The sequence below is a fragment of the Mesitornis unicolor genome, unplaced genomic scaffold (assembly GCF_000695765.1).
Source record: "Mesitornis unicolor isolate BGI_N332 unplaced genomic scaffold, ASM69576v1 scaffold49894, whole genome shotgun sequence".
NCBI classification, from domain to species: domain Eukaryota; kingdom Metazoa; phylum Chordata; class Aves; order Mesitornithiformes; family Mesitornithidae; genus Mesitornis; species Mesitornis unicolor.
This window is the reverse complement of record NW_010179001.1, coordinates 3,542-27,361: the sequence shown is the minus strand read 5'-3', so window position 1 is coordinate 27,361 and position 23,820 is coordinate 3,542. Positions and strand designations below refer to the sequence as shown.

The following is a 23,820-nucleotide window of genomic DNA, read 5'->3' as shown; positions in this document are numbered from 1 at the left end:
CCTGGTCCCAGTGGTGGGGGTGGCTGAGGCTCCAGTGGTTCCCTGGCACCAGGTACCAGCAACACAGATACTCAGGTGGGGACCAGCGGCTCTGCTGGCTTTGCCATCACCAGGTGCCGTTTGGCGTTTGGATGCAGCGTGGGGCCCCCAGGAAGGTGCTTCCTGCACACGGACAGAGTGAGCAGGTTTTGCTGTCGCCAGTCCTGTTTTTAGACCTGCACCAGTTTGTAAATACAAATCAATTTACCACTTTGATAGCTGTTTCAATTCTCGGTACATTTTGCTTCTGCCTAACAAGCCAGGCCTCTGTTTGTTTAATTCGTTTTACATTTTTAATTGCATTTCCAGTAGCTGGGAGAGAAGCGGCAGCGGTGCTGTGTATTTGCCTTTGTTTGTGCCCCTGGGAGAGGTCTGTGCTGTTCTGGAGCGTGGTTTGCTCTGTAAGCGCTTCGACCGCTGCACACACGGTTGCGGTCCAAGGGAGCGGTTGTGGTGTCCCCCCATGGCCTGCGAGGAGCCTGGCCCGGCTCTGCTCTGGAGCCACCGGGAGTACAGGGGCTCCATTTTACAGAGAAGTAATGATCTGCATCAGGAGCAGGAGGCGCTCGGGCCGTGTGGTGAGTGCTGTGAGGAGACGGGATGAGGAGCCGTAATTGAAATTCCACCGTAGTAAATTTAAAATTAATTGGCTAACAAATTCCATTTCTTAGGCACGCCATCTGAGGCTAAGATACTTAATTTTTTTATATGTTTTAAATATTTCATCATCTACTATCATAATTCAAAGTCAGGAAACATTCAGAAGTATTTTAAGTACTGATAAAGAGGGAATAGATTTCATTATTTCAGTTCTAGTTACTTTGCTGCAGTAAGACCTGGTTAAAGGTGCTTTGCATCACTTCAAGTTTCCAGGTGCAAGCAGGAGCGGGGATGCTCCCTGCGCCGCTTCGGGGGCAGCGAGGTTGGGAGCGCCCTGGCCGCCAGCTCCTGCCCTTGGAAGTGGCTTTTGTCCTGCTGGAGGTCCCACGTGGAGCGAGGTGTACCCCAAATTACCCCCTCACCCGTCAGACAGCAGGCCTGGAGCTGGCCTGTTGGGCTTTCACCTGGAGTTGTGTTATTGTGGAGTTACTCCTTCCAGTTAAGACTTGTGGTTTAAGGATCCATTCCACTGCGGTGGGTTTTTTAAAAAAAACTTAGCCTAATTTTTGTAAAAACAATTTTTAATACATTTTCTGTAGTTGGTAACCAGTTTATAAGTAGTAGCACCTTTCCTTTAGTGATTTGATTTGAGAAGAAGGAAGTTGGCGCCTGAATCTTGAAGATCTACGGTTAAATGCAGTGTGTATGAAAATATTTCATTCGAAGGAGTGGTGTTTGTACATGCTTGTGTTTGATGCATTTCAGCGTTAGGATCATACAGATCTCTGGGAAATGATAAAATCCATCTCTGACCCTCTCTGCCCCGCGCAGCCACTGAGCTGCTGGGTGATGCCAAACTGCCCCAGCATTGGCTGGGGACGGCCCCGAAAGCAGCACCGATGGCTGCTGCTGTGTGTGGAAATGCTCAGCTGCGTCTCGGGAACGCAGCAATGAGGAATGCGGGGTAGGAACAGCCCAAGCAGCGGTCAGGGGGCTGATGTTCATGGCAGGCAGTTCATAAAGGAGGGGCTGCTTTCCTTCCCAGGGATTTCTCCGCGCTCTGTGCAGCCCTCCCTGTGGGACCAGGCCTTTCTTGGCTTTCCAAGAGGTGCAAGTGTTTGCCTGGTTGAGCCTGCGCTCAGAAAGAAGCAGGTTTTAATCCCAAAATGGATGAGCAACGCAGCCGGGTACAGGGGGCAGCTTCTGTCTGTGCCCATGGGGTGCCTGCGGCGGGGGACGGGGCTGTGTCCCCCACAAACGGCAGCCGGGGTGACACTGATGGCAGCTGGGGTGAGGTCACGGCAGCCCAGGGCGAGTAACCTCGCGTTAGCTGAACGTGCTAAGCCGTTGTTTTGTTAGAAAACAGATATTTTACAAGTCCCTTTATGTTTCAGGTCCTCAGTATCGGCTGGAGAAGCAGAGTGAACCTAATGTCCCCGTAGATTTAGACTGTACCTTGGAGAGCCAGAGCACTTTGGAATTCTGCCTTGTCCGGGAGAACAGTATGTTTCCCCTTTTCACTTTTGCTCTTGTAAACTGCTTAAACTCACTTAAGTTATGTATTTTGGGATGCGAGCTGTGCTGTCTGGGTGAGCAGGTTTTGACAAGATTCTCTTTCCTGAGGCACTTCTCAGCTGTGCCAAAACAATATTCCAGAGGGAAATGATGGATTTCATACCTTCTAGTAAATAGTCTGCATCCTGTTTATCACTTCATGATTAATCTCTTTCTGTTAAACTCTGTAAAGTTATGACCAACCCTGAAAAACACTGGAAATGTGAAACTTTTTCTGTTGCAAGCGTTGCTTAGTGAATGAAGTGATTGGCCTGCAGTGCATTCTGCCATGTCAATATGGCTGTTAGAGCACTGATTTTTTTCCTAATAGAATTTAAATGGGGGTTAGGATTTAATGGGGGTTGGACTTGGGTGATCCTTAAGGTCCCTTCCAACCCAAACCATGCTATGATTCTATTAAAGAAATTACCACAGAGGGGTAACTGGAGCAGTGTGATGATTTTTAAAGTGCTAGACAAATAACCTTCTCTCCAGCCATGCTCAAATATTTTTATTCTGTTACTGTTTTTACAGTCTTAATACTATTTTCTGATTTATTTCTTTACAAGGAATTATATAAAACTTTTTTAAAAAAGACATTGAACATTGATTTGTGTTTGTCCTCCATAGCGTTTTGGTCTCTCCTTCATCCTTTGCAACAGCCATGCTCTCAGTTTTGGGGTTTTTTCATTCCAGTTTAATTCAGCTGTACAAATGTTGATGGTGCTAACAAGGAAACCCCTAGAATCCACTCTCTCAGCCAAGACCATGCTCAGGGTGTTTGCTGCAAACCGTCACAGGAAGAGCCTGTTTCAAGTCCTAGAAGAGGGTTTTTGTCTTTCTTTACGAAGATGCGACCTTTCCATTTATGTTTCTTGGCTGTAGCATTTGTTGTTTTACTCCAGAGGGACAGCAGAGCATCCCCGGGGCACCTTGGCTGCCCCAGCCCTGGGCGCAGCAGCACTGGAGCTGAACGTGGCACTCACAGGTTTGCTGCTGTTCTCCATAGGCTGGGGCTTCTCCCAAAATGTTCTTGGTGCTCATGCCGCATTTCTTCATGAGGAACTGTAGGAGGGGATGCAGCAGGAGGTAGCGGCGTGCTGTGCATGGGGAAATGGGGCAATTTTAACCTTCATCCCAGAGACGGATCATCTCAAAACGAATGTTGGTGGTGATACCAAGGGACGCCTTTCCCTCTTCTTTGTGCAGCCACTGCTCCTCTTCCCTCCTCGGCAGGACACAGAAGTCAAAATACTCTCAGTTCCTGCGCCCTCTCGGCCGTCCTTAAGCACATCAAGGGTCCTGGCTAAGGGCGTGATCTGAAGCCCCTTCTGGAAGTGATTTGGGGAAGGCCCCGGGTACACCCCGTGGGACCCCCAGTGCTGCCGCAGCCGCCGTCCCCGCGCGGTGGCGTGGCATTGGCAGGGCTGGCTCTGTGTCCCATCCCAGGTCTGCCTTGTCAGGCAGTGCCTGGAGCTCAGGAGGGAGTCGTGGGTTGAGGTTGTTCAAGGCTGAGGGTGATTGAGGCAAAATAACAAACGTTTACGTGAATTCTGCCTCTTTTCTGCTGTGCTGGTCCTGAGTGATTCTGAATGGACACCAAACTCCAATAAAGAATGCAGAAATCGCCTGCTGATGGTGTCTCCCCCGAAATGTGGGTGAATTTAATGCAATCTTCCACTGTCCCTGCTCAGGAATGTGTGTGGACACCCGTGCAGTGAACTCCACAGGCGTGGGTGTTCAAGGACAACAGTACGAGATCAGCCGTAATTCATGCGTTGTTCACAGCCTGCTCCCCCAGTGCACTGTAAGAAATTGGATTTTGTAGTGCTTAAGGAGCTATCTTTTGGCGTGGCGTTAGGATAGAAATATTGACAGTTTTGCACTATTAATAACATAATAGCTTGAAAATCCTAGCATCAAAATGAAATCTTAATTTTGTGCATTTTATTTTTATTTGAAATATTTTTAGCTTAGATATGCCAGTCAGGGAAAACTCAGTTGTAACAGCTATTATTTTTAAAAGTGCTCTTCTCAGTCTCGTGTTCATTGATCAGTACATGTATATATGTACGTGTGATGCCGAACATCTGCTAGTGCAGCAGCTGCCAGTTTCCTCTGGGCAAATGGAAAGTTTATATTTCAGGGTATTAAATGAAACAGACAACTTTCCCTTATTAAGAAATGGGTTTGGAGAAACCCCTGTCTACCCAGCATTTACTCATAGCGTTCAAAGTAAGGAACTGTTCCAGTTTGCAGAACTTTTTTAACTCACACTGAGATTTATCTTTAAACTAAAAGCCTGCACTTTGTAATGTGAAATGCTTTTATGTGTAGTAGCAAACTATTCATGGCTAATTTAGTTTTATTCTTACTGTCTTACTTCTGGAAAGTTCCTCTTTCTCATTTTATCATTAGATAGTAATTAGTATTCAAGGGAAATTGGTCTTAATATATTAAAATTGGTTTAGGGCCTTTAGACCTGTACCAAAGCCAGTGTCTTATTGCAAAACGTAACTGGGGACTCTGTGTATGTAATTAATTGTATTACAGTTAAGAACTTTCATTAAGCAATATACCAGTACATTAAAGTAATAAGGGACATTTTTGCAATGCAGTTAACTTTATATTTTGTTGTTTTATCGAGGAAATGCAGGTTCACTTGCACTTGAATAGGCTATATACGGCATTTCAATATTCGGATACTGCTGATGTGTCATTTTTACGCGTCCTCTGGTGCCTACAGGAGTCCCTTTTGGATAAGGCTCCTTCTTTTGGCTTCCAGCTTGCTCTCAGGATTGTGCTCCCAGCGCCAATTGTTCCATTGCTGTTTGTCTCATTTGGAAATCAGGATTTTCTATGAAAAAATTAGACTGAGGTACAGATATAACACGAGAGTTCAAGTTGAACAAAAATACTGCCTTTGTACTGAACCTGGTTTAAAAAAACCCCAAAACAACACAAAGCAAACAGACCCAACAACAGCATAAAGATCTTCAGCTGTTGTTTCCAGGTGGGGAAATCTGTTGGTTTTCTGGTTGAAAATGCAGAGACTGCAAATGGTGCCATGTCTGACCTCTGGGACACCGTCGTGCTCCAGCACAGTGGCCATCAGAGAGTGGCGCAGCAGGGAGCCCCTGGTACCATTTTTGGGTTTTATTCAGCTTCTGTGGGCAGAAAACACCACTCAGGTTTTGGGTTTTAGTTCTTTTACGTAGGAGGCTGTGGTTTGGTGCTTTGTGTGATTTTGCTGCACGAGCAATGTGAGCAGAGATGGAGAGCAGCCCGGCTGGAGAGAAATCGCCTTCCTCTTCTGGTGAGGATGGAGACAGGAGAGTTGATAAGGATCAGATGGGTAAAGGAAAAAGACCATCGGTGCACGGAGGGCACAACTTGTGTGGGACCTGGCTCCGTCCAGCACCATGATTCTCACATGGTGACTGGCTCTAGGGATTTAAAAATGTAATTTCTGTGAGAAAATCTTTCTTTCACTAAGTAGGTTGGCTATAAGGGAAAGATAAAGAGGGCATTGTAGACCGAGTATCCACGTCCAATCTGCTCCTTCCAGGACCGAGCAGGGTCTCTGCGTGTTGCTGGGTCGGCTTTGGGCTAAATAATAGACCTGGAGCATCCACTTTACTTGATTGTCTTCCCAAGCAGAAGCTTTTACATTCAAAAGCCACGCTGTGATCTCCATTACAAACACCCTGACAGGCCTGTAAATATTTGACAGGTTTATTCACAGCTGCTTGCATGTGGAAAATATTTTTACGAGTTCTCCCCCAATCCGCTGGTGGCGATGGCTCTTCCCCGCTGCCTCACAGGGCCAGAGCAAGATGCCAAGTTCTGCAGTCAGGTTTTTCCCTGCAGGGCACTTCTCTCGTTGTTACTGATATTACCACTATTATCCGGCACGCCCGCGGGGGTCCGCGTGTGGTGCCATCCTCAGACAGATGAGCTGTTCTGATGGTGCAGTTCCTGGCTGCTTTCCCAAGAGCAGCAACTGCAGAAATCCTGTAAACCTGAATCCATTCACAAAGCTTCATAAAACAAAGTCGCAGAGGTTACCGGGACGTGCAGGGGCTGAGAGGCTTCCAGAGCAAAGCCCCGCTGTGCCACTGCTCCAGCTGCGGCGGCCGGTGCTCCCGTGGTCCAGACACTGACAGGTGCTCACGTTTTTAGTTATGGTGACAGCTTTTCCCCTCAATATGGCCTGGCAGCTGCTAGTTTTCTTCCTGATACTTTGAATTTGGGTGTGTTAAATCTGAGAAGGCTCAGCTTCACCACAGCCGCGTAAAGCCAGCACGTAGTGTCCCCACTTTGCCGCAATTCGGTGTGCGCGGTGAGGCCGGGCGGTTGGAGGCCCATGGGGAGGCCGGGGACACAAAGACAGGGCAGCACCTGCGGGGTGTCCTGTCCCCAGCCCCACTGCGTATCCCCCCGTCCCCAGCCCCTGACTTCCCTGGGCCGGGGGTTGCTCAGTGTAACCACGTGGTCCCACCGTGCTGCAGCACATGTACCAGCATGGCACTGCGATTGCACACCATGGGGACTGGGAGCCGCTGCAGGGACTGGGAGCTGTGATATGGAGACGGGGAGCTGTGGGGCCGAGCGGGAGTTTCACTGATTTCCATGGGTGGAAGAGGGTCCCCGTTAGCTCGGGGCTGCGGGGCAGCAGTGCCCTTGCCATCCCCCTGCATTGCTCTCAGGCACTGCCGTGCCACTGTGTTTCAAGATGCTTTTAAGTGCACCAAAAAGTTTGACATATCTCGGTGTATCTTTGAAGTAGTGCAGCGTGAGCGTTTGACATGATACATTATGATAATCCATAGTATAGAGACATTAACACAGGGGTCTTTGACAAAATACATTGTAATGTCTCTGAAGGAGCCATTACAATTTATCTTGTCATTCTGGAGCATAGAGTGGTTGCAATGTTAAGATGGCTCTGCATAAATTCACATGTAGACTGTGTTTCATTTGATTTTTGGAATTCTTTCAAGTCGAATGGCACAGCCCAATTTGTAGCTTAACCCTTCGCTGTCCCCTTCCCCACAGAAAGGTCCCGGGTGTGTTTCGGAGGCTGTGGTACGGGTGGCAGGGAGTGGGCATCGCTCTCCCGCGGGCAGGGGGAATTTGTGTGAGCGACGGCTGTGAGGTGCGAATCTCCTGCTTTACCTATTTTGACTCATTGCACAGCAAATGCTAACCTGGGTTTGATACAGACATGAAAGATATTTATCCATAAGCGATGACGTTTGTTACTGAATTAAGACATAGGAAAGGGAATGCTTTCAGCCAGCGAGAAGAGCGCTGCGTGCTCGGGTGCACTGTGTCCTGCTCATGGCCACCGCCCCCAGAGTTTCCCTCGCTGGAGCGAACAGCGTGTCCTGCAGCTCCAAATTCCCCCGTTCAAAGGGAGCTGCCTCTGCCTTGCAGCACTGACATCAGGGCCAGGGTTTTCCTCCCTGGAGCCCAGGCACGGAAACCGTCATCGCTTCCCTGCGAGCCCCGAGCGGAGTGGGAACGTGCATCCCCAGAGGGAGGCATCGGTGCTGAGGATGCTCCAACCATGCAAGGCTCAAACAACATTCATACACAAAAATCTGACACTTTTTAGCCTGCTTTGCTGGAGCTTTAAGACCTGTACTAAAATTCCATCATCTCATCTTCCCATTATTAAAATTTAAGCAAAATATAAAGTTTTCATTAATCTCCTGCAGCAAATTTAGTACTCTGAACTGGCAGTTGGTTCAGCTTTTAGGACTGCATTAGCTGGGATATTAAACAAAACGTGTCACTCTTCAGTATCTTCTGTAAGAAGCTAAATCAGTTTTCAAACATATTTATACCACTTTATCTAACAGCATCTGAATGATCATTTAGAGCTGAGATGCTTTATTAGCAGCTGGCATAGAAATTACTCTGCGCAAAATTATATATCGCATTATGGTAATGTTTAAATTGGTGTTAATCCAATGTCATAAAATGTAAAAAAATCTTTAAAGTGCGTTATATTTTTTCAGTAATTGGCATTTTGGCTTAATTAGATGTTACCTTTCATAAAGCCAGTACCTGCAGGGGTAATGAGAATTCTAATCAGTAAATAAAGCGCAGGGTTGCCATCGCAATGCCAGCGTCACATCCCACCTGGGGACATGGGGACGTGGGAGAGCTGTGCCAGCGCGTCGGGGGTGGCACCCGAAAACGCTGCACTGTGGGCACAGGTCCCCTTTGCCAGGCGCCTTCCCAGGGTGCTGGACTGGGGGCGTCTACAGTCCAGGGGTGCCGCTGGGATGTTGCTCTTCATGTGGGACCCAAATGTGCGTGGGGATGTCCCTAATGAATTGGTGGGTTTGACTTTGGGTGGAGGGTGGGAATTTGCTCCTCCTGGGGACACGGGCTGGAGCGTTGTGGTCATTCTCGAAAAGCCACCGGCAGCGGCAGAGGTGACGGCCGTGCTTACGGGCTGCTGAACAGCACCCAGGAGTGAGCTCCCGCTCATCACCGCTGGCTTGTTTTGCAGGTTCAAGAGGAGAGGAGGTCTCGGAGGAGGACCCGCAGATCGATATCGCCACGGTTCAGGACATGCTCAGCAGCCACCATTACAAGTCCTTCAAAGTCAGCATGATCCACAGGCTGCGATTCACCACTGATGTCCAGTTAGGTAAATCAATCCCTGCTGGAACGCCACGGAAAATGGAGTGGCTCAACCTTTTGGCCATCTCTAATTGCTGACTGTCCATCTCAGCTGGTTTTAGAGCGGTCATTACTGTGTTGGTCTGCGTTATCGTGGAGCACATTGCTTGAAAGGGTTGCTGGCATTTCAGCGGTTAAAAAAATGGCTTTCAGTTGAAAATACTTCAGTATTTTTATTATCCACAATCAGCTAGCACATGTTTCTTCTGAAAGGAGGCCATTATTTAATGACCCCGTGTCTTTTTTTTCTTTTTTTTAATCTAAGCTCCCTAATGGAAAGCTTCTTGCCAACTGTTTTGTTATTTTTAAATGAGGCTATGCAAAATTAGGAATGATTGGGTTTTTCCTTTTCTGAAAGATTTTAACAACCAAGTGGAAATTTGAGGTGGACCAGAATGAAACCAGTATTCTCTAAAGGTTTTATGTTGCCCTTATTAGCTTTCTGAATGCTTTTGAAAACTGAAAGGCCAAGGGATGACAGAATCTTGAATTATAAAAGCCCCATTACTGTTTTAAAATGATTGAATGGCTTTTTATCTTTGTGTTTAAATTGTGAAAATTTGATTAATGATGCATTGGTAGGTGACCTGTGACATTCCTGCAAATACCTTCCATAAAGAAGTGATTCAGCAGTAAAATATTAAGTGCCGTAATGTTTGCAAAATACATTTATTCTGGAGAATTCAGTAGATTTGTTAAACTATAGCAGTCCCTGTATTTTTGTCACTACAGTCTCGTCGTCCTTCCCTCCTTAAGCGTGTCTGAAAGTCTGCGTCTCTGCGGGGCTTTCTTGGGTTGTGTTGAAGGGCCGTGCTAGGGCAGGATTTGTGTGAGTGCTGCAGCCGCCCGGCGCTGGGCACCTTTTCTGCTTTTGAGTGCAGTGTCTGGACGTGCGTTGGCTTCCAGGGAATTTGGCACTGGGAAGTGTCAGGAGCAAGAGCTCGCAGGGTCACGGATCACAGAGATAAATGGGTGCAGGAGAGCAGCTGCTGAATGGAACAAACGGCTTAACTGGGGCAGCAGCGAGGAGCTGACCCTGCCCAGGAGCGTAAGGACCATAAAACTTCCCTTTTATAACAATCTGTGAACTTGTGTGGTTTTGACGGCAGTGCCCTGACAATGGCGTTTTTACAATGTAATTGCTCTGTGAAAATCAGAGAAATCCCTACTGCCATATTCAAAGTTTGGGCGAATATTCAGCGTTAAAGCCTCTAAATACAGTCAAAATAAGTGTATGTTGCTGGGGTTTCTTCTGGAATTTTTTTAAGATATTAAGAGCAATGCTGGTAAAATAAGCACTGAGAGCTGCTGTGTGTTGAAGTGTTCATCTTGCGCGAGTGGCAGACGGCTCCACACAGTCTGAAATGTCAATAAAGATGTTTAACTTTTTTCATCGCTCATCAGTAGCCGTGTTTCAGGAGCTGCTCCGTGTCCATTCTGTGGTGGCCAATCCCAAAGTCTTTTCTCCATAGCAGTTTTATGGAGCAGCCATAGCAAAGCACTGGTTTTGCCAGAGGACACTGAGAATCCAGAGTGGTCCCACGGCTCCTGCTGAGCTACGGCACAGAGGGGGTACTGAAATATCCGTGGGGTTTTAGGGGAGAGTCCCAGTTCACCCTCCCATGGCAGGGTGAATATATTGGGGAGAACACATTTGAGTAAGCTCCATCTCCTGTGCCCTCTGCGTGATCTTCTGTAGTGAAAATTCGTATGTAAATGCCCGTGGGAGGGTTGCCCACCTTTTGGCTGATGCTTTATTGCAGTATGAAGTATAAGCTTGAACCGTAGCAGTTGAAGGTCTGGGGTTTACGTTTTAGCTCACACTACAGGGTAGTGCATGTACAGCAGCACTCTCAGCATTTTTACCAAGGCTCTGTCGTGTAGTGAAGGAATAAGACATTTGCTCGTGTGTCACATTAGCAAAAGTAAAAGCAGCATGTTGTCTTGGAAAATTACTGCTGGCAAGTGCTTCGGGAAATGAGGGGCAGCTGCAGACCCCAGCAAAGGAGGCAAGAACAGAACAGTGTTACTGGACTCGTATGTCGGCGACATGGCTTTTGGTAAAATGAAGGAATTTAAAAAATAGTAGAAGCAGCATTTTTACGTGGGTTTTGAGTATGACTAATTTGTGCTGCGATTCAGAGACCGTAGAAGCCGCATACATAAAACTGTTTTGATTTTGGGTTTCAGCGCATACAGATTGTGAGAACAATAACACAGAAAAGACAACATTCTTTGTCAGTGCGGTCTCGGGATGTGTGTGAGCTTAAGCTGGTGATGACGAGATACAGAAATAATGGATGAAGTGTACAGCAACAATTTGCAGATAAAAATAATAGAAGTTAAAGTGTATTTTACATGATAAAAAAAAGATGAAAGAGGAGGAAGTCTGCTCCATCTGAGATGGTTACAAAATCCGTGCTTGGTGAAGTAGCCTCTGCGGGGAAGATTGATGCCACGGGGAGTGACCTTGGCTTGGAGCAGGAGCCGGTGATGTATGTATGAGCATCGCGCTGCTAAATGGACCCAGATTTGTAGCACTAATATACATGGAAGCCCAGAACCAAACTCAGGATGGCAATAAATCAACAGCCACTTTGGGTGTCATTTCTGGTTTATATTCCACTATTGTTCTATCACTTTAATTCATGTCACTATCATCTGTTCATCTGGAACAGTTTTATATAATTTTCCAGTGGAGTTACCTGACAAATCCTATCAAATTAACAAGGTGCATTAACAATATTGACTGACTGTGAATTCTGAAGTTGCGGGACCATGCAGTGAAATTTTGTAAGGGTATTTTCAGGGCTGATGTTTTTAGAGGCAGGGCTGGGGAGCAACCCTTGCACACAAAGAATTTGCACCTTTGTTTTTAGAGCTTGCCTTGACTTTTTTTGGTGAGAAAATAAGAACTTGTACCATCACCTTCGTGTTTGTTCCTTCAACTACAGAAAATGCCATTTTGAATCATTAATGATTACAGTGGAATAACAACACTGGTTTTTAATAATCTGTCCAAAATTAAATTGCACACCAAAATGGGCTCCAGATACAGCACCAGCCTGCTCCAGTTACCAGGTTCTGGCAGTCCTGGTGTTAGTTGGGCTCTCGATACCGCACTTAATTAAAATTTGAGCTCCCTGATGTGACGTATGGTTAGTGACAAAGCGCATTCTTGGAGTAATAGAGTGGAGGGCTGGTGGGTTATTATAACCTATCATCTATTATAACCTATCAATTATAACCTATCTATATAATCTATCAATTATAACCTGTCTGTATAACCTATTGCCATGGCCAGGGTTACAGCCAGGCTCCCCTTGTGTGCATGGAGGGCCCGCCCTGGGCATCTGCTTCTCGCTCTCCGTGTGCTTTGCTTCAAGAGTTGCATAAAATACAAATGAACGTGGTTCGCAAATTGTGCAGCTATGGCCAGAAATACTCAAAAATACTGAGTTAATTCTGGAGGGCTTGGGAGAGTCCTCAGGTGTGTGGGATCTTGCTTTTATTTTGTCATATCTCTTAAAAGTTTTCTCATCAGCTCCTTTAGGTTTTAGTGTGCTTCAGGCAAGCCCAGTGTAAGGTATTTGAAAGCGTCATAGCCAAAACCTTCAAGAGGGAAAAGGTTATTTTTGCCGTTTTTCCAGAGATGAAAGACTTAAATGATGTTTAAATACGTTTTTTCCTGCATTGCTTCCTTTTCTTGCTTTCTCGTGAGCTTCACCTGCAGCTCACGGCTGAGGAAATGTAATTACTGTTAAGGCTCCACACATCCTGATGTAAGAAGCACACTGGGAAGTTTGTTCAGTTGCGTTAACAGCCACTGAACGATGTCTGTCTGTCCGTCAGGGCTTTTTCTCTGCAGTACTGTGATACAGAGCACTCTGAATTATGGTGGAGATCCCAGGCGGCGCCGGGAGCAGCGTCTGGAGGGATAGCAGCAGAATTCCTGCTCTCGCTTCCAGGGCTGTGCTGCAGGATGCGGCGGTGGCAGCGGGAGCGAAGCGGTGGCCGTCTGGGGAAGCCGTGCTGGAAGCGGGGCTGGCGCCCTTGCCAGGAGCAGCACAAACCTCAGCTCACTCCCAGAGCAGCCCAGTTAGAGCTGGCGTTGCGATGCCCTCAATGTGCAACCATGAGGATCGCTGGGGCCGGTTGCCTTCTGGGAGGATCTGGGGGACACAAGGAGCGTTCTGCGGTGCTGTGGATGAGCGTTGTCCTCATGGAGCACACGGTGTCTGTGCGGTGTGGGAGGTGGAACTGGGACAGGGTGCGATAGTGTCTGTCACGTGTAACAGTGGTGATTGAAAACCAGCACTATCTTCTTGTGAATCTCGCAGCTCCTGTAGCTGCTGCTTCCAGAAGAGCTCTGTATGTGCTGAGAAGGATTTTTTCTGTGGTATTTCTTTCTTGCTGCTGTGCTTATGCAGGAGAATAAAATGCAGATTATCGATGCAGTTTGATGACCATTTGCTTTTGGTTTCAAAAGCTCCTATACTTTCAAAAAGCCCCAAAGGGCAATATACTTTCATCCCATTTAAGATTTATAAAGTGTGTCAAACGGCTGATATGAAATCGCTTAAACAGATCACTATTGTGGCTCTCTATTCTTTCTCATCCCAGGTATTTCTGGAGACAAGGTAGAGATAGACCCCGTTACTAATCAGAAGGCCAGCACTAAGTTTTGGATTAAGCAGAAACCCATTTCAATCGATTCTGAACTCCTCTGTGCCTGTGACCTTGCGGAAGAAAAAAGCCCAAGTGAGTAGTCCTTTTTATTTATGTCCTCTCTCCTCTCCCTCCCTGTGCGTGCTAGATGGCCAAAGAATTATTGCCACCGTGTCCTTTTCTTTCTATAGGTGTATTTTATTCATTATGGGATCTTTCTAATCTGACTGGATTGTGTTACAGAGGACACAACAGAAACAGATTCAGGTTTTGCAAGTGTCCTTTTAACGCGGCGTACAGCTAATGGTGTCATTAAGGGCGTTTTGTGCCCGCTCTTGGTAGCTTCTGACAGCGTTGTACCAGGGAGACAGCGGCTGTGCCTGGCCGCTCTCTAGCCCCATAGCGCTGCACTCAAATATATGCTTCACAACGGTTGTAATTTTTTTGAACTTCTCAACATCCAGACTGGTTTTAAACGATTTCTTAGGTGCGATTGAGGACCTCAGACACACAGTAAGTATCGGCACTGTCTGAATTCGCTTCAGCAGTGGCTGCAAGGTCGCAGGGGTTGCAATGTGCTGCTCTCAGAGTTGGGTTTCGGGAAAGCGATGCCCATGCCTGGGTCACTCTGGACATCCCAGTTCAACAGGAGGTCAGCATTGGCTATGTTCAGAGCACCACTCCAAAAGCCAAGTGCTTTTGATTGTTGTGTTGGTGGCGTAATAAGAGTCTGTATCTGTAAAATTTCTTTTAAAAAGCACAGGATAGGCCCTGGGGGAATTGGGCAATGTCTCCCAGTGGTGCCAAAATGTGACTGTCTACTATCAAAAAGTAACTGCGGTTCAAAAGCTCAGATGGATTTTATTGCACTTGTGCTTTCGCAGGGTAGGATGCTAAGTATTAAGTACTTATCTGCAAGGTGACGGAGAGGGAGAATTATGTGATACATATTTACAGAGGTAATGATCTGTTGAATTCTCTTGGAAGAGTAAATTTATGGCTGCCACAGGTTTTATCAGCAATTATTGAACTATATCCTTCTCCCCTTCATTACCCTTTCCCACTTCCATGTTCTCAGTCCAGTCATTGTTCTCCATTTCTGTCTCTCCAGCCAAATTTCATGGCCCTTAGGAAGGTACAAGCCCAAGGAGAGACTTCCCAGAGGACTGTGGTCAAATCGCCTCACCGTTGGCTTTGTAGTTCAAGGTGTGGTTTTACACTTGTAAATACACCAACACCTCTGGGTCTGCAGCCGCATTTCATTTTCAGATGCATTTCCTCAGCCCCAGGGCAGCCCCTGCTGCTGTAGGAAATGGTGTTTGTGCCCAAACCCTGCCAACCCAGGGAAGTAAGGGACAGAATTTCAACCTCCAGGTACAGTCCAGCAGCAGAAGGGCAATCTCTTCATGTGGGACCATTGAATGAAGGATCCCAGTCACTTTGGAGAGGATGCTGACAGGGTGCAACAAAGGCAACCCTTATGTTACTGAGGTTTTTTATTTACTCATCTTCACGTGGCCGTCATAAACTTTTCCTATTAAATAAGGAGAAAATAATTCCTCCTGAAATCTGCTGACCTCTTCCCAATCCACTGAGGTGTTCCAGAAGTCATTATTTTAGGGCAGTGGAAGAGACATTTAGTGTGACATCTCAGAATGATACATTTTGGGGAACTCTCAACAGCAGATCGGTATCTCTTGAATTTTAAATGGAAAAAAGTTATTTTAGTAGCATAAAGGAATGAAACACTCAGTATTTCACAAGTTTTGTCTGTGATTTTTATCAGCATAGTGATGTATGTTTGTAGCAGAGTTTACATCAAAAATTATTCCCGGATCTTCCTTGAATGAATTATTGCAAAGAAAGAGAGGCTGAGCAAAGATAAGGTCTTTGAGTTCTGCAGTATATTTTGTTTTCATGTTTTTATCTCTGGTAACACAAACACGCTCCATCTCGTCTCTCAGCAGCATTGTGCACATGTGCAGTGCTTGTACGGTTGTACCGGGTGAGCGCCCACCATGGGTTATTGAGCTGCTGACTTTGGGAACCCTGAAAGGGAGGTGAGGGCTTGGCAGGAGCCTCCGAAGGGGACCTTGATTTTAGGCAGGACTCGAGGTGCAGGCAGTGGGGTTTGGTTGCTGTGGTCGGTGCAGCTGGAAGTTTCTGCAGCGATTGCTCCTCTGGAGGAGGTAGTTCACGGTTTAATGTTCAGTCAGGTCTTACTTTCTGCAGATTAGAGGGATTGCAGAGGTTTTACTGGCACTTTTCTGCAGAAATGTGGAAACAGAAATGGTGTGTCAGTGTAGAGGAGAGTCTTGTGCTGATTTTCTGCAAGTTTTCTCTGAAAAGACAGGTCCGTGCAGCGAAGCTTCAGCGTCACTCGTGTGAGTGGAAAGGACTCGACAGCTTCGGCAGTGACGCCTTGCGATGTTCGCAGACGGACGTGGGGCTGTGCTGGACTGGAGCTCACAGAGCTGTGCTCAGGGAAAACAGAAAATGAAAATATAAAGCTTTGGCATCTAATTCGCCATTAGTGTGGGTATTGTAGGCAGGAATGGCTGATGATTTTTGTTTGCCCTTGTAGGCCTGGGTCAGCATTTGAATTCTTATTTGTAAATTAAATCAGACTCCCTGAATTTAGACAGAGGGAAGAGGTAATGGCCCTGCTGGCTCGATCAAATGCCATTAGGACCTGAAAACCCTGTGTATAAACGGCTTGTTTAAATCAGGTTCGGTCTGATTATCACGAGAGATTCTGGATGTTTTGAGTCTTGGAAGGAAGCATCCTATCATTGAGAAATAAGATTTAAGCCTTAATAAAGTAGTTGTCATTTTTATAGCTGAAAAGAGCTTTGTATCTCAATTAAGTGTACATAATATAAAGTCTTAAGGAAGCAACATAATACGTTTAATACAATTATATCCCTTCGCAATAGTGTAATTTAAAGGAAATCTGATTCTCTTAATGTCTCTTACATTACTTGGACGAGGGAGAAACTTCAGTGTCACTGCCCGCTGCTGCTTTACAAAGTGCCCCGTGGACGGGGCGCGGCAGCGATGGATGCGGTGAGGGCCAGGGCCAGGGGTGAGCGGACCCCAGGACTCCATGGCACGGTGGGTCATCAATTGGGCAGGTTTACCCTGTTCAGAATACATGGGGGTCTTCCATTCATGGGGACTTTGATAGCTGCAGGAACTGGATTTATTTGATAATTTACTTCAAACGCTGAAGAAATGTTCCGTGGGATCCCTTTTCTGCCATTTTTTTTGTTTTAATAAAGCAGATACATCTCAGTTTCTAGGTCAACGTATCCTTAATATTAAGGAAGTCCAAACAAAGGTGTTCTGTAGGTCATGGAGTACATTGGTAACTTGGGTTTGTAATTTAATTGCCTGCTTTGCACCCTGCAGCTTAAGATTTCCTTTAAATTCTGATTCCATTGTTGCACTGGGGCTTAACAGAGTGTTAACCTGGTAATAGGCACAGGGCCTCCCCATTATATGTCTCGCTATCGAGCGGTTCTGCATGACTAGTTAAAAAAGATGGCAAGAAGATTAATGAAAGCCGCCTGGTCCAGAAGGGGGGTAGGTACCTCCGCGAGACTTCCAGCGAGGAGATATTGGAGCTGAACCAGAGCTTGGCTTTTTCTTTATCCTGCGACCCCTGAACCTGCCGTACTGTCGGGAGCTGCCAGCGCCGCCGACGTTTTGATTGATGTTGCTACACGAGTCAGTCTTTCCCATTGAATTCCACATCTGCACCAAAATAGCTTTTCTAGCAGTATTCATACTGGCTGTTAGTGATAGCCAGAGTGATGCCTGAAATGCTTTTATGTAGTTTTGATTTAAAGCTAAAGGTATGTGATGTTTTAATTCAGTATCCAGTTCCTCTGGATTATGCACGTTGGGTAGTACTAATTTAATGAATTCGTTATTGGGTTGTGAAAGGACTCAAAACATACAGCAAGCGTTGGGCAGGGATGGGTGCCTGCTGCTCGGGGAGCTGGGATAGAGATGTTGCACGTTTGCTCAGAGCCCTGCCGTGGAGTCGGAACAGAGAGGCAACGTTTACCCATGTGCTCTGCAAACGGTGCACAAAGTACCATGTGGTAATTCTTAATACGCGTGCTCCCACTGTGAATAACGCGGTGTGGGAAATAACAGAGGAAAATTGATAGGAGACCAGTCATGGATTCCGGTCAAAAGGTAAAGAATAGGATCAGCAGAGAAAATGTTCCCGAACTTCAGACTTGGAGTGAAAGAAATCTCAAAGAAATGAGGAAGAGATGAGCCCCAGCGTGCGTGGAGAGCAGGGAGACGCCTCGGAGGGATGGCAGCGATGGCACAGATGGCACCGGGCTTGGGACTGTGCTGGGATGGGGGGGCCAGCGTGAACCCCGCGAGCAGCCAGGGTGCTGGGCTGTGCCCAGGGGTGCAGGTTTGTGTCCGGAGATGCAGGGCTGTGCCAGACTGGAGGAGCAGCAGCGATTTGGTGCTGGTTTCACCGCTCCCCTCCAGCGCTCGAGGCTCTGCCCCACCGATGCGGGTGAAGAACCCCATGGCGGCCAAGCAGCCTGTTCATAAAAGTCCTCTGGAGCACAATCAGGAGTGAGCATTGCCTCATCCTTTTAACAAATATGTTTTGTGGCCCTATTAAAAGGGGTCTTCATCTATCCTGTCAAAGCTATTCTGCTGGGGTTTTTTAGTTTAATTACACTATCCAATTAAAACTCCTTGCTGCATTTTGATTCGCCTCTCCTTGGGCTTGAGTGGATATGACATTTACAAGGCTCGCCTTTCAAGCAGACAATGGCGTGATTGATGAGGTGCAGACGCAATGAAGGAGGCGATTGCCATGTGGAAACACTGCTTAGTGCATTTTGATTTATTTATCATCTTTTTTTCCCAAACAAGGTTGCTGGTGAAGAGGTTTTGGGCAACCCCGAGTTCCACCTCAACTTTCACAGTTCTTACAAAAATCTTTATTAGTATTCTGTCTTTCGTAATAATTCAAAGAAGAAATAAAAGGCTTCAGGAGGGGGAAGGTCCAGATGTGTGAATAGTTATCACAGTTTGACATAGAAGTGGACAACCAATGTTCCTCATCATTTTTGAGGTGGCACACGTGGGTTTCAGACAACAGACTCCCTCCCCAAAGCTTTTAGATTAAATACAGCAGTTGTTGACTGGAGGTTGCCCCATTTCATGCAGTGTTTTAAGGAAATTTGCCTTTGTACGGAAACATTGTATGTGGGTATTTTACTTTCATCATTCCTTGCCCTTTTACTAATGTCTTCCTGATTTTTGTAACCTTTCTGAGTCTGTGATGAGAGACCTCAAGGCCTGGTCCTGTTGTAGTCACCATTGCTGAAATGGTGAAAATCTGTGATGATGTCAAGTGATGCCCGGAAGTGTTTTTTCTTCAGAGAGGTCTCTCTTTAGCTGATTATTCACCTAATAACTCTTAATTGTTGACTCCTGCCTTATGGCCCTGTAATGACAAAGCAATCATCAAGGTATATTGAAAAATTAACATAAATTTGCATTTCCCAGTGTTTGTTTTCTGTTTTGTCCGATTCATGAGTATTCTTTTCATCCTCCCTCTAATTAGTGGTTTAATTCAGTCCATACTGCTTGAAAGAGTGGCACTGGCAAGAGAGGGATGTGCTACAGCCTGAACTGGGCACGGGAGAGAAGTAAAACTGTTTCTAGTCTTGGCAGATTCAGTAAAAAAATTGTCTTTTCTTGTGCAACTTCACATCTGTCCGGTGTTTTCCAGGCAAAAAGCAGCTTTTTTAGGCTGATGAAAAGAGTTTATTACTTAGAATAAAAAGTGATGTCTTTTTTTTCACGTGCATCAAGTGAGGTATGGTGGACTGCAAAGCTTTGGTGGCTCTTCCCAAAACTGCAGCTTGCAGAAATGGGCACAGGGTTTGCTGGTGCCCATGAGCACATTTCGGTCGGTCACTCTGGAAGCTGCAATGGCAATATCTGCAATATCTGCATTTGTTGTCGTGGTCGAAGCCACTGGAGCTGTTGCTGTTTGTTACCAGATATTCTCACACAGAAATGTAAAACCACGGAAGTTCCTATCGATCCCTGAGTTGTCGAGGGTGGCATGTATTGGAAAGCGGTACATCACGTATTTAAGCACTCTTGGAAATGGAAATCAATCTCACAATTCATAAATTCCATCTGGCTAGAATAGTAGCAGAGCAAAGCGCCAGTTACGATTCCAATTAACTCGTATTTCACGCTGGAAGTGGTGTAAAGTGGACACGGAGCACATAAACATCATCCCGCAACGGGGCTGTGGAAGAAAAGTCTTCTTTGCGGCTTCCCACTCCATCACCTGAGGCTGGTGTTGTGCACAACCGGCGAGCGGGGCTGGGCGCGGGTGTAAGAAACCCTGGGACAGAACACCTGAACCAGGGGAAGGGAGCCTTGGTCCGCACCAAGACTTTAGTGGTCTTCCAGGACCCCAGTGATCTTCCAGGACCCAAACCAAATCCTCGCTGGAGCCCTTCAGACCCTGTTCTGGGCCATTTTAGTTTTCGGTCTTGGTAATTGGTTTCCGTACCTGTGTGTAATGAAGGTCCAAGGCTGTGGTAGCTGGGGGGCGCGGTGCTGTGCACATCCCCAGGAGCGGGGCACGGGCACTTTTGGGATCGTAAAGATGCCAAATGCAGTCCCGAGCAGCGCCGTGCATGCATCACCATACTGATGAGCTCGCGCTAGGAATTCCCGCATTTTTAGTACCACCGAGGCATCATTTGTCAAATGATTTAAAGGCGTTTTTTTATTATTATTATTAGCCAATTTTTCAATACAGAATTTATATTCAAGATTAGTGCATCATAATGGTGTTTAATTAACATGCCACAATAAAATACTCACATCCCAAAGTTTTTGACCACTGATCTGAGCATTTATCGGTCGCTTTTTGGAAATCTAGAGAATTAGATGAAGTAAATAAGATTTCAAGTTAGCTTTCCTCCGGGAAAGACCTGAATTTACAGTAATGTGGCTGCTACTTTATGGATTACTAACTCTGACCTTCGAAATGAATAAATTGTGAGAAAACTGATGGAAAAGTGTAATGTACAGAATATGCTTCGTTTTCCTTGTGAAGCCACGTACAAGTGAGGGATATTTTGCATTTCTACGTGTGCTGCGTAGGCCCCTGCGTCACAGCCCCCGTCCAGAGCATTGCTTTGGGAGGTCGGAAGTTCCCGCGCCGCGGGGGCTGGCGGCACCCCCTGCCCGTTGGATCACCACCATCATTGAGACCTGCCACAGAAGGGCTCTGCAGATAGAAATCACTGAATTTTGGTTGTTGTGGTTGCAGGCAGTGACGTTCCTGGGTCTGAGCGTCCGTTTCACGGCATCGTCGCTGCGTCCGCTCGTATTTCACGGTGGCAAGGTTGCCCTTTGCTGTAAGCAGCTGGGAAGGCTTGAGTGGGGTTTTGGGGAGCGGCCGTTGATGATTCTGGGGTTAATTGTCCTTTTATTTTAAATACAACGCTTACCTTCAGCATGTGGTAACAGTGCACAGTTCCACAGAGTAGCCCTAACACAGGGGTTGAAGGGGAACAGCCCTGGGCTGTGCGGGAGCTAACCTGCCGTTTGATGGGTTTTTGCATCTCCCGCAGTGGGGCTGTGATGGGAGAGGGAACTTCGCTGAGCGGAGTTCAGCTGCTCCTGTAAGCCACCACTTGCCTTAAATTGAAATGACACGAGAAGCCTGTCAGCGTTTCACTGCTCCTTCTGCCGTGCTGATGGTACGCTGAGATCACCATCTGTGGCTGTCTGCTGTCGGGCGCGCAAGCTCTGCTCAGACTTCACCCAATATTCTGAACAGGCTTTTTCCTTATCTTTGCAGGTCATGCAATATTTAAACTTACATATCTAAGCAATCACGACTACAAACACCTTTACTTTGAATCAGATGCTGCTACTGTCAATGAAATCGTACTGAAGGTGAGTATGAAATCTTAGCGTGACCCGAAATCCTGGGGGTTTTACCACTCACTGGGCATGGAAGGACCCCACGAGAAGGGTGCAGAGGCCGGGGACCGCTGAGGTGTGTTTCTCTTACCTCGGCGCTTGCTTGGTCCGGTTATTTTATTCATCTTTAAGCAGCCGTTCAGCACACTGCCTGTTTGCACGTAATGTTTCCTGTTACATTTGGTTCTAGTTAATAGACACCAGTTTTCTGGGGACTTCTATAGGAAACTGCCGAATTTTATCATGCCCAGATAGTGCCCACCCCTGGACGGGGGTGATGCTCTGCCAGCCCCATGGCAGAGCACCGCGGGGCACACCCAGAAAGGTTATTTTTCATTTTCTGACCTTCCCCAGAATTGTTCTCCTTTCCTGTGGCACAATGCGTGCGCGTGCTGGCTCGCTTTGGGAAACAAACTTTTGTTACGCTCTTCGAAGATTAAACTTAATTTTCCACAAGCTAATATTTCATAGCAGTTCAGAATTTAAAAAGCAGTTATTTTGGCAAGCCATCTGTTGTGTTTGCTTTTGTTTGCTGTGTGGAGTTTAGAGCTTTACTAAATAACTGACATACAGTAAAATAATTTTCTTGTAGAAGGTGAATGTATTTTGGGGGTTTTCTGCTGGCTTTGTGAGCTGTTAGGGCAATTCTTTTGTTCCCACTTTATCTTAAATCAACTGTTGTAATCCAGAACGTTTGACGTGACTCTAGTCTGGTCCTAAAGGAAGGCTGAAACAAAATGATTTGCTACGAAGAACATGAATATTCAGGAGTTCAATGTTGTTGAGCAGTGCTTTGTTGCTCAAGTTGTTTATACAGAGCATTTTCTGGTTTTGTGCATAAGTTACCAGTTTGTTTCCAATTCCGTCAGCATCAGGCTCAGAGAAATCAGACTTTTCAAATTAGGCTTTTTACATGATCAAGTGAGAAAGACCAAGGCTTTATTGACCATGAAAATTCGCTATATTTTTATGCCTTAAGCTGTAATATGCAATGAAAGTGAAACACTCTACAGTGCATAAAATTGTGCAAGTTTTAAGCCACAGCGTATTAACCAGCTAATGGCAGACCAAAGGGCATTTTTATCTTTTTGATTCTTGCATTAACCTTCCATTAAAATTATCTATGTGATTATCACAAAGCACTGGAGATAATAAATTTAGGGAATAGCAGGCTTGTTAAATATCATTTAAAAATGCTTTCATCAAGTAAAATGTGCCAAAACACAGGGAAACTGTGAGATTAGCTGAGGATGCAAACATCGTAACGAAAGAGTTATTTTTACTGGGGCTGATCAAGTCTCTTATTGAAGCCCATTTCTGTGCTGGACCAGAGCTGGGGTCTCGCTGGGTTTGGGGGCGAGGGCCAGGGGTGCTGAGGAGGAGCCGCTGTCCCGCTGAAGCCCTGACAAGATGAAATCCCCTTCGTGTCCTGCAGGTTAACTATATTCTGGAGTCGCGAGCGAGCACAGCCAGAGCAGATTATTTTGCTCAGAAACAAAGAAAACTGAACAGGAGAACAAGCTTCAGCTTCCAGAAGGAGAAGAAGTCGGGGCAGCAGTGACGCGGGGAGGAGGAGAGCCCGTCGGGCCCGATTGGGAGGAGGAGATGCTCCCCACCGCCCGCACAGGGGAGACTGCGGAGCCTCTGCTGCCGCCGTGCAGAGCAGCCGGGGAGGAATCCGAATTACCCCGTCTCGCGCTGGGAGGTTATCCTGCATCGGCGATGGGAGGTCTCCCCCGTGACAAAAATAGCCATATCAGCCGGAAAGACGACTGTTACGCTTCAGGTTCCTTTGATTAGAAATAAGAGAATGACGTAGACTGGCATCATTTAATTACTGTATTATGTACAATCACAAGGAGAGATGTGATTACGTATTATTTCACCGCCTGGTTAAAATAAATTATATACATCTGTAATACACCCACGTACACGCAGGTATTGCTTGTGACATGATCAAATTTCTAAAAACAAAATGTAGGACAAATGTATCCATTTTTACTATTAATAAACAGATGTAATCTTTTCCAAGGTCCATATGATGCACAGTTCTTTTGGGGGGAGGCTGCAGTCCCAGATGGTTTCACTTCTGTTGCTGAAGTGCAGGAGGCAACTGCGAGCCAGGGCACAGCAGCCATCGCGGGGAGCCGATTCGTGAGGAGACGTCGCGGCAGTCGAGGCTGTTTGGGTTTGTTCTGTCCGAAACCGGTTTTATTTAACTGTGCTTTTCAGCTTTGCATACATTTTATTGGG

General features: G+C 46.4%; 1 protein-coding gene across 1 annotated transcript; it reads left to right on the top strand.

Annotated features, from left to right (window-relative positions):
- Positions 1 to 1,998: 1,998 nt before the first annotated feature.
- On the top strand, positions 1,999 to 23,604 carry MAPKAP1 (mitogen-activated protein kinase associated protein 1; the record flags this gene model as incomplete). Its single annotated transcript, XM_010182620.1, has 5 exons — positions 1,999 to 2,141; positions 8,720 to 8,860; positions 13,516 to 13,653; positions 21,443 to 21,540; positions 23,003 to 23,604. Coding segments are annotated over 5 exons (646 nt in total), but the record flags the coding sequence as incomplete, so codon positions are not given.
- Between the last annotated feature and the right edge of the window lie 216 nt (positions 23,605 to 23,820).